The 10,597-nt window shown below is 33.1% G+C and overlaps 2 protein-coding genes across 2 annotated transcripts; one reads left to right on the top strand and one right to left on the bottom strand.

Moving 5' to 3' along the window:
* Positions 1-1,927: 1,927 nt before the first annotated feature.
* On the bottom strand, positions 1,928-2,951 carry LOC114324649 (exosome complex component RRP41). Its single transcript, XM_028272514.2, has 2 exons — positions 2,699-2,951; positions 1,928-2,641 (listed from the first exon to the last, which is right to left on the bottom strand). Exons 1-2 carry the CDS (start codon positions 2,873-2,875, stop codon positions 2,054-2,056), a joined length of 765 nt encoding a protein of 254 aa, XP_028128315.1. The 5' UTR covers positions 2,876-2,951; the 3' UTR covers positions 1,928-2,053.
* Positions 2,952-3,262: 311 nt separating this feature from the next.
* On the top strand, positions 3,263-10,328 carry LOC114324650 (proliferating cell nuclear antigen). The gene is made up of 2 exons (XM_028272515.2): positions 3,263-3,608; positions 9,623-10,328. The coding sequence occupies exons 1-2, from the start codon at positions 3,388-3,390 to the stop codon at positions 10,182-10,184; spliced, it is 783 nt and encodes a 260-aa protein (XP_028128316.1). The 5' UTR covers positions 3,263-3,387; the 3' UTR covers positions 10,185-10,328.
* The last annotated feature ends 269 nt before the right edge of the window (positions 10,329-10,597 follow it).

Here is a 10,597-nt window from a genome sequence, read left to right as displayed (position 1 = left end):
TTAGTTGTAATCTTATATTGCCAGAACTTTACCTGTTTTCCTTATGTTCTTACCATGATTTACAATATGAGATGCATGTTTAAATTAATATGATTTCAATTCTATCCAGAAAGATAGACTTCGAACTAATAAAGTATATGTAGACTACTAATATGAAATAAGAATTTCATATATGAGACTTTACAGTTACTTGATAACATCAACTATCAGCATCATTTGGAAATAATAAAGATGCACTGCCCTGTTTTTTCCTAGTTGGCAAATACCATATCTGTGATTTAAAAACAGTTGTCGCCCGAATTATAACATACTTAGACCCATACAGACATATGCAACTAACATTTTGCTGACATTTCTCGTGCTAGTTGCATGCCACTGTACCAACCTTTTTTTGGAGGTGAAAATCTTCTAAAGAGATCTGGGAAGAAGATCCAGATACTGTTGCATTCATATCAACTGTAACGAAATGAATAGAATAGAAAAAAGCTTTATTCTCAGGATTCACAAGTTACAAATATAAATTGTCAATAGAGAGAATGGTGTCAATTACAATTTATAAGTGTTGCTGAAACAGCCTACACTTAACATAAAAGTAATATTAAAATATAATAATAATAACAGTGACATTTAGATTCAGATAAGAGCCCTCAGTCTCCCTGCAGGTCAGTTTGAAGGTATTCTTCCACTTTGTATGGTTCTACTTGTATGAGCAACTGTTGAACAGACTGTCTATATTTATTTATGTCAGTTTCTATTTTGATGCTGTAAGGCAGTTTATTAAAGAATTTAATACAGGCATATTCTGTGGTTTTCTCAGATTTTGTTAGTCTATGTATTGGTATATTATAGTTTATGAGATTGTTTCGTGTATTAGTATTATGGTTTGTTATGTGTTTCAAGAATTTATGTGTATTTTAAAAAATGAAAAGTAAGCATTCATATATGTATGTTCCAGCCATTGTTGACACGTTGAGCTTTTTGAAATTATCTCTACAAGAATCCCTGTATTTCAAATTAAGTAGAGTTCTGATTGCTCTTTTTTGTAATATAAAAACCTGTTCAGAAAATTATTCCAAATCGCATTACAGAATAAAAATTTGAAAAATATATAACTCGTTTACATTTTTCGTCCAAATAATTTGCTGTTATTCTGAAAGAGTAGCAGATAGATGCTAACCTGTTACAGATCTCATTTATATGCACTCCAAAATCTACATTTTGGTCAATATGTACCCTCAGAAATTTTGTGCTTTGGTTTAGAGTAACCATTTGCGATTGAATTGAGACAGTTTCTGGTAAGGTACTATTATTTGTTTTAGTGACGAAAGATATATAACTTGTTTTTTCTCGGTTCAGTATGAGTTTATTCATATTCAGCCATCTCTGCACTTTCTCTATTATTATCGATATTCAATAAATTATTCAAGCATGACCCTATAGTTAAAATGTTAGTATCATCTGCAAATTCCACAATAAGAATATCCTGATTGTTATCTGTAATGTCTAAAGCTAAATCATTTACATAAAAAACAAAGAGAAGAGGACCCATAATACTTCCCTGAGGAAGTCCCACCGAAATGAGACCTTCATCAGAGAAGCAATTTCTTCCCTCGTACTCAAATTTTACTTTCTGTTTGATAGGTACAATTTTATCCAATTATAACCTGGCCCGCTAATGCCATATCCGTAAAGCTTTTCCATTAGTATTTTGTGATTTAAAGTATCAAATGCCTTTGATAAATCTAAAAATATGCCCATGGATATATCTTTGTTTTCAAATGTTGCTAATGTTAGTTCGAGCACCTACCAACTAAACTCACCCCCTCTTCCAGCAGCACATCCTGAAAGTCAAAGATAGCTGAAGGGCCAGTATGGTTATATGTGTAGGACCATGGTATAATGAGAGGAACAAAAGACAAATACAGGACAGAATGATATGTATTTAATGACAACCTTAAGTTTCATAATTTTATTCTTCAAAGTATACAAACTTAATATTAAAAGCATTAAACACTAAAACTTTATAAAAGTCCACTTATTAGAGATGCTACCATTAACTAATCGAAGTGCTTGCCCATCCTGTAGAGCTTCCAATCTCTCTAACATGTAACCTAACCGCAGCATCCAAAATTTGTTTGATATCTTTGCACCCCTGTAAAGCTTTATTCAAAACTTTTTCTAGATGATCTAGATGGAATCTTTGTGACATTTCCATGAGAACAATTTTCCCTGACATAGGTAAAGCTGCTACTGTTAGTGTTGGACCTCCCATTATCTCTTCATGGTGAGAAATATCTACCATTGGAACATCATTATTAGCTAAACTGGCTGTACATGCGCATACATATTCTTTCAAAGGTATCCCTGCATCTACAAGTGCAAGTGTTGCTGCATTTACACAAGCTGGATAAATTCCTCCATCAGCATGTAGAACTTCTACGTAGATATCTATTTGACAAAAAGGATATAGTTCGCTTTTGATTGCAGCTTCTAGAGCTTGTTGTAGATGCATTGATAGTTCAGTAGACTTTCTATCTCCTCTGGGTCTCTTTTTGCGATCTGTTGTTGAAAATACTGCCATGCTAAACTGACAATTTATTACAGCACTATCATGTAATGCTTTAGATCGGCCTCCTTTTACCTGCAATAAATTAATATATTCAAGTATTATGTTATCTGCCAGCTTTATTTATCTTACATCATGGGGTCCATATACAGCAGCTAGAACTTTTGTTAAACCCTGTTCAATGTATGCACTTCCATCGGGTGCTGAGAAAACGCCTAATTTACAACGGATTCTTCTGAGCTCATTTGGTCTTCTGCCGTCCAAACGGAGACCACCTTTTGAAAGTAATTCCCTATCATTTTTACTCATTTTTTCAGATTTCCATAAAGTATATTTATTCAAAATAAGTAGGGTTAGGTTAGGATTTTCATTTTACCAATAAGTGACATATGACAGTTGACACAAAAAATTTTGTATTATCTTGTTAGATGTGGCAATACTGTCGAGCTGTCAAATAGAGGGCCCATTTAAAAATATAATAGTGATATAGGGTGAAGGAAGAATACCATTTTAAAGAGCTATATTTAATTAAATTAACACAAAATATTATTTATTTTACTTATATAACAGACTGTCATAACTAAACAAAATACACATTCTCATTTTTTTGAAAGACGTACAGCTTGGTTAGTAAAATTATATTTTTCACATTGGCTGTATGTTAAAGTTACTGTTTGCTGTCATTAGCTGTCATCGCGGAAATTGGCGCGGAAAATTCCCTCTATTTCAGTTTTCGCTTCTCTACCGGCCATAGTCCTTTGTCATCGTGTTGTGTATTTTTCAATTATTTTAACTGTTTATTAAGTACAAATAAATCCAAAATGTTTGAAGCACGTTTAGTTCAAAGTGCCACCTTCAAAAAAGTATTAGACGCAATCAAAGATCTTCTAAATGAAGCATCCTTCGATTGTTCCGAATCTGGGATCCAACTCCAGGCTATGGATAACTCTCACGTTTCCTTAGTCTCCCTAACGCTGAAATCAGATGGATTCGACAAATACAGATGTGATAGAAACCTTACAATGGGCATGAACTTGGGAAGGTAAAATTTATAATCATGTATTAATCTGAATGGGGACCACAACTTGGTCCCAAGACAACACATTCTCTCTCCTATGGCATTACAGCTCAAGTCGGACCCTGGTCACCCCCATCATCTGCCTCCCAAGTATATCTGTCCCTGGCTGCTCTCTTCCAGTTGTCCACCCTCTCTTTAGTGTTGGTTCACTGTATCTCTTTAGTGTTGGTTCTCATTTCATCATTCACCTCTTTTGTGGTGTTCCTACTGGCTGACGTCCCAGTAAGCATTCTACTAGGTGTTCTGTTATCAATTCTTATAGGGTTATGCAGACAATATATCACTTTTCTTTTTTTTAAGCGATTAGTAGTATATATAGCGTTAACATTCCTTAGGCCCGTTGCTGGATGAATATTTTCCATCGTTCTCCCTCTTCTACTTTTTCACCAAACAATCTTTCTTTCCCATGCTTCCAATCTGTTCTGCATGGTTTTGTTCATAGTCCATGTCTCAGCAGGATATAGCATTGTGGGTCTAATTATAGTTTTGTATATAGGGATGATACAAATGAGTATTTTTCGGTAAGTTACGTTACGTTCCGGTTCCATATTAATACTTGTTACAAATACTAGTTACTTTTTAACCTAGTATTTTTCATATTTTCCTGTCACAGAGTCACAGTCGGTTGTGATGCTACCGATTCTAGGATTCTACCAAATTCCTGTCAAATCTACCGATCTACCGAAGTTTCTTTTTCCCCCTATTATTCTGTTATTTTTTAATTCAATATGAACAAACTAATAAATATTTGTTTTTGTTTTGATATTGATTGCAGTTCATTATTAGAAATTTTTTTTGGCAGTTGCCCTGATAGATTAGCGGATAGATTTGGCAATAGAGTTTACGTCAATTTTCAAGAATCCTTGCATTTGCTTGCAGTTACTTTGATTGCCCTGACTTCGGCTTTTGGGTTCAGGAACTCCACGCCACCAATAAAAGTAAATAAATATCATTAATAAGTATGGCTTACAATGTTATCTAGGTCCTACTATCCCATATCGAATGTAATCTTTATTTGCTTTTTTTAATTTTTAATAAACTAAAAAGTTATTTGCACATACAGAAAATTTACACACCCTTTTATTTTAGTTTCATTGAAAATATGTGTTCCATTCAAACAAAATAAAACTAAAATACTTCTATGTAGACTAGAATAATATAGTAAAAAGAAGGAACCAATATGATACGTTTAATTTCACATCTGGGTACCCCACCGTAAACCGTAATAATCCCGAACGGCCCGAACCCGTCGGGCCCGAAAAACCTCAGTAAAACTACCTACAAGACAAGTACAAAGTAATACCCTACCCACAAAATGTAACTGTTCCCAGTTCGTATCAGGTACCTATTACAAATTCAGCAAATAATTTCAGCAGAGCTTATTTAAGGTTTTTAGAAAAGTGATTTGCATTTTGTAATGATCTTTAGTTTATTCTCAAATTTTTTGTTCAGAATTATTAATCTTAGAAATGTTTACTTTAAGGTAATACAATCATACCCAACAATGGATAAATTGTGTTCTCAAAATAACAACATTTAGATAAAAAGTGGTGGAGATACATTTTTGTGTCCCTAAATGAAACATCTATTATTATAGAGACTTACTGTTAGGATCAGTAATTTATTTGTAATTCTTTGTTGCTATAGTAACGAGCGATCCAAAATTATTGGGATCAAAGCTAGCCGTGCAAAAAAATTACGTATGTCCTCTTTTAATCTGAATTGATATCATTGGTTTATCAATTAATTTTGATTAACATTATAAAACATAAAAAATCAGTCAAAACCTTTAACACTGAACTTTAATAAAAAATAAAAAGAATTAACAAAATTATAAGTAACAATAATAAATAAAATCAAACAACCAACATCTCTACATAACCTAACTTTTCTTGAAGTTGACGTACACTGCAAAGTTGACGTTAACTGGTAAATATATCTGAATTAAGAATAGACATGCACTGTATAGCTATCTCTGTCGTTCAGAGCCACCTATCGTGACAATAATTTTGGATCACACGTTATTATAATCTAATTTTACAACTGAGGGTTACCCAATTTTCTAATAATATTAATAATAAAAGTAATAATCATACTTCATTTTAAAACTTTATTTATTTATTTATTTATTTATTCACGGGCAAGCCCTATTCCGATATAAATTTTACAGTGTTCTAAATTATATAACATAATTATACAATTATATAACATTAATGTTAACCAATTATATAACATAAACTATCGTAATATAACATATAACTAAGTGGTTTGAGAAAAAATAACTCGTATGAGTAATACAGTTACAAAAAAGAAAAAAAAAAAAGAATAAGATAACATTAGGTCAGTACAATTACAAACAAAAGATATCACCTAAATCAATTCGGAAATGTTGTAAGGTATAACGGTTTTAAGTTATCTAATACATACAGGTCATGTAACACTAATCACAATACAAAAGCTCTGGCCGAAAATATTAAAAAGTTAAAAAGTTAGGGAAGAAATTAGGTTTTTAAAGCGGGAAACTGATATATTAAAAATTTCGAGGTTATTTAATGAGTTAGCTAATCGAAGAGTTCTAGGAATAAATGTGTTGTAGGAATAATTGAATCTATGAAAAGAGACATAAAAGGTTTGCACCTGCCTAGTCGAACGACTGGGGACAAATAGAGATATTTTGGAGAGAAGTTCGGGGCAGTTACACAGCCCGTTGATAATTTTAAATAAAATAATTAAGTCTCTTTGTTTTCTGCGTACCTCAAGAGGAGGTAAGTTCAGTATGCGCTCTAATACAGAATAGTCATAGTATACATGCAACTTACTGGCAGTATATCTCAGAAAATTGTGTTGGACAGCCTCAATCTTCAGTTTATGAGTAAAGTAATAGGGGGACCAAATTGTGGAACAGTAATCGAAATGAGATCTAACCAGGGAGAAATAAAGAGATTTAATAGCTGAGATGTTTGTAAAGTCTCTAGTGGTTCTTTTTATAAAGCCAAGCATCTTCATAGACTTCTGTATTGTACTGTAAATGTGTGATTTATAGCTAAGGGCGGAGTCAAGGATCACACCTAGATCCCTAGTTTCAGAGGCAGAATGTAAGGTCAGATTATTTATACTATATTCGAAGATGATTGGATGATGAGTTCGGTGGAAACGAAGAATATGGCATTTGGATGCATTCAAACACATACCATTTTGCATACACCAGTTAGATAGGCGATCAATATCACCTTGTAGACTAAGTGAATCAGCCTCAGATGTGATTATTTTAAAACATTTTAAATCATCAGCGAATAACAAAGTTTCACTTACTTGGAAACAGGGTATTAGATCATTGATAAATATATTAAACAACAGAGGTCCCAAGTGTGATCCCTGTGGTACACCTGAGTTAACAGAGATGGTATGAGAATAGTGATGATTAACCCTGACAATTTGCGATCTTTGCGTAAGATAGCTCTTGAGCCACTTCAATATAAGGCCATCAACTCCGTATAAATAAAGTTTATGAATCAAGAGCTCATGATTAACTTTGTCGAAAGCTTTGGAAAAGTCAGTATACACAGAGTCAACTTGTAAACCCCTCTCAAGAGCATCTGTCAAAAAATCAACATATGTTATGAGACCCAATTCTGCTGATATTTTGGATGTAAATCCAAATTGTTGGGCCCCTATAATTGGCGAGAAGTCATAACTTAAATAATCGGAAATAATGCTCTCAAAAACTTTAGGAATAGCACTAAGAATACAAATGGGACGATAGTTACCTATATCCGATTTTCGACCTGATTTATATATTGGAGTGACATAAGAGTTTTTCCAGTAGTCTGGAAATTCCCCTGTTGATAAAGACTTATTAAATATATAAAAAAGTGGGCGCGATAGAATGAAGCTGAATGTTTTAAGGAAAGTGGGGGGAATTCCATCAGGACCAGGACCTTTGTTGGTATTGAGTTCAGACAGTTTTTCGTAGATTTTTGAAATTTCAATGTGATAATTAGACACATTAACCAAAGGTGAAATCTGGGTTACATGCGGATGTAAGGATTGGTTAGTATAGACGGAAGAGAATTGGTTAGCAAAAAGATTAGCAATATCAGTTCCATTGAAGGCAGTACGATCTCCAAGAGTCATTGTATTAGGTATAGCGTTATTTTCCCTTTTACTACTTACAAATTTCCAAAAGGATTTACCGTTATTAACAATAGAATGTTCGGTACGTTGAATGTAATCAGCATAACACTGTCTTGATAAAAATTTACATCTAGTTCTTAAGTTACTAAATGCTGCATAACTGTCTGGACACCTTGTGCTCTTATATATCTTGTGCACTGATTTCTTCTCGTGAAGCAACTTCTTCAGCTCAGAGGAGTACCAGCATGGATATTTCTTATCACAGATTTTTTTTAGCGGAACAAAACAATCAATGATGGAATAAAAAATGTCGTAAAATACAGAAACCATGTCAGAGAGTACTTTTCCTTGAAGTGCACCATCCCAATTAATTGCTTGAAGGGATGAACGAATTGCTGCATAGTCAGCATGAACAAAGTCATAATAATACTCTTCACCAGATAAATGATCATTTGTGATTTTGAGTGGCAAACTGCATTCAAGCGGAGGATGATGTGTGTCCACTGGAATTAAAGTGTCGATAGCCTTCAATACATCAATACCCAATGGAGATAAAATGAGATCAAGCGTAACTCCTCTATCGTTGGTTATTTCGTAGGTCTGGAAGAGATTGAAAAAAGCACAGATATTGGATATAGTTTCAATAGAATCAGCTTCAGATTTTGTAGCTGTAGGCTGAGGAGAAGCAACGGAACAATAATCATCGACATCCCAAACTGCAGATGGAAGATTAAAATCACCCAATAGAAAAAGGTTTGCTCTATCATATTGCTCGCTTATAGTGATAAGCTGTTCAAAGTACGATTGGTATAAAGTAGCTATAGATTTAGGTGGAAAATATACTGTACCGATTATAGATTTGTTATTAAAGAGTTTAAAATCACAAAATAAAAGTAATCGACTTTAGATATTGATAGAACCGATAAACAGTTTTTTATTTATTTTTTTAAATAAACATCAACTTTGAAAAAATTTTCAAACATTAATTTTAATTGTGTCAATCACTTTGCACACCTGATTGATTGTGATACGCTCTGCTGAAAAGTAGTCATTTCTGAGATACAATTTTGTGTCCCTAAGCCGATGAAATTATCAAGTTATTCACTTTTTTACGCCTTCACAGTTGTAACAGAGCTGGAAATGCAACAGACCACGCTGCCAAATATACGAAACAAATTATTAAATCCATTGTTGCTACCTGCAACCACCGTTCAGTGCAGTAAAATTTATGCCACAAAAATGTAACTCAATATCATCAGTCAAAACATAGTATCACAGAAATGTAAGACCACTTACATTTCTGTGACACTCAAAGATTGCTAAGAAATGTAGTTACGAAAACTTACTGGGGTTTAAAGTGTTCGGAGAAATACAATTTTGTGTCACTCAAAAGAACTCATTAAGGTAAGTTAATGATGTAGATATCTCAAAATGGAAAAAATTGTAGTTACATTTTCGTGTCCCTAAGCCGACGTATTTATCCCACTATCCCTTACAATTTTTTTAGAACTACATAGAATAGCAAGGTAGATAAGGGGTCTCCTTAGCGCACACCTTTTTCCCTTCTAATTCTGAATTTCTGTGATTGTACCATTGCATTTCACAGCACAAATTGTATTATTTCTAATTGTCATTTTTACCAATCTTAATGTTTTTCTGGTATTTGGAATTCTTTTAGCGTTTCTATTAATTCGTTTATGTCTATTGTATCGATTTTAAGATAACTCAAGGAAATACAATTGTATTTCACCTGTCTGCTGGAGGGTTAGTCAAAACAAATATTTATTTTATTATTATAAAACAATGTGTTTGTTGTTAATTAATTGCTTAATATTTTGTTACAGCATGTCAAAGATCTTCAAATGCTCCAGTAATGATGACACAGTAACAATCAAAGCTCAAGATGATGCCGACATAGTAACGTTTATGTTTGAAGCCAAAAAGCAGGACAAGATCTCAGATTACGAAATGAAACTGATGAATTTGGACCAGGAGCATTTGGGTATCCCAGAAACAGATTTCTCTTGTGTCATCAGGATGCCTGCAGCTGAATTCGCAAGAATAGTCAAAGATCTTTCACAGTTTGGAGAATCTATCGTAATCTCATGCACAAAAGAGGGTGTTAGGTTCTCAACTTCTGGAGATATTGGCAGTGCTAACATCAAAATTGCCCAGACAAGTAATTTCGAAAAGGAAGAGGAATCTGTAAGCATAGAAATGCAAGAACCAGTTACTCTTACTTTCGCTTGTCAGTATTTGAATTCCTTCACCAAAGCCACACCTCTTACTAACGTTGTGCAGCTATCGATGTCTGACAATGTACCTTTAGTAGTTGAATATCAAATACCTGATTTGGGCCATTTGAGGTACTACTTAGCACCTAAAATTGAAGAAGATGAAAATTAAGATCTCTCTAGTTTTCTTTTTACTATTTTTAAGGGCCTTAATCTATTTTAGTTTTAATTATGTTCTTGTACACTTTCTTATTTGTATAAAATAAGTAGATAATCCAGCAGATAATTTAAGAATAAATAAGAACTTTTTTTACAAGTTTTTCTTTTTTTTTTGTCTTTAAACATCCATTAAATGGATCCATTAAATGGATCTTTAAACACATTAAATTTTAATCCATTTTTAAAGAAAAATGTCAAAAGACCAAATGTATTGAATAAAGATAAAAATAATAACTAAGTATTCAATGGATGGATCTTCTGGAGAAATGAAAGAAATATGGGAAACATATATATTCAGAAGATATCGATGGTTGAAAGGAAAAAAGTTGTAAACCATAAATCAACTTTTTTCAAGAAGTAGAAAAA

This window comes from Diabrotica virgifera, chromosome 2 (assembly GCF_917563875.1).
Source record: "Diabrotica virgifera virgifera chromosome 2, PGI_DIABVI_V3a".
NCBI classification, from domain to species: Eukaryota; Metazoa; Arthropoda; class Insecta; order Coleoptera; family Chrysomelidae; genus Diabrotica; species Diabrotica virgifera.
Note: the sequence above shows the minus strand (reverse complement) of the source record. Positions and strands in the feature narration are given on the sequence as shown.

What these genes read in the sequence shown, in the direction of transcription:
- LOC114324650 (XM_028272515.2), top strand. Translation starts at nt 3,388, where the DNA reads ATGTTTGAAGCACGTTTAGTTCAAAGTGCCACCTTCAAAAAAGTATTA. An exon ending in ATGGGCATGAACTTGGGAAG is followed by an intron (nt 3,609 to 9,622) that starts GTAAAATTTATA and finishes ATTTTGTTACAG; the next exon opens with CATGTCAAAGATCTTCAAAT.
- LOC114324649 (XM_028272514.2), bottom strand. Translation starts at nt 2,875, where the DNA reads ATGAGTAAAAATGATAGGGAATTACTTTCAAAAGGTGGTCTCCGTTTG. An exon ending in CTGTATATGGACCCCATGAT is followed by an intron (nt 2,642 to 2,698) that starts GTAAGATAAATA and finishes AATTTATTGCAG; the next exon opens with GTAAAAGGAGGCCGATCTAA.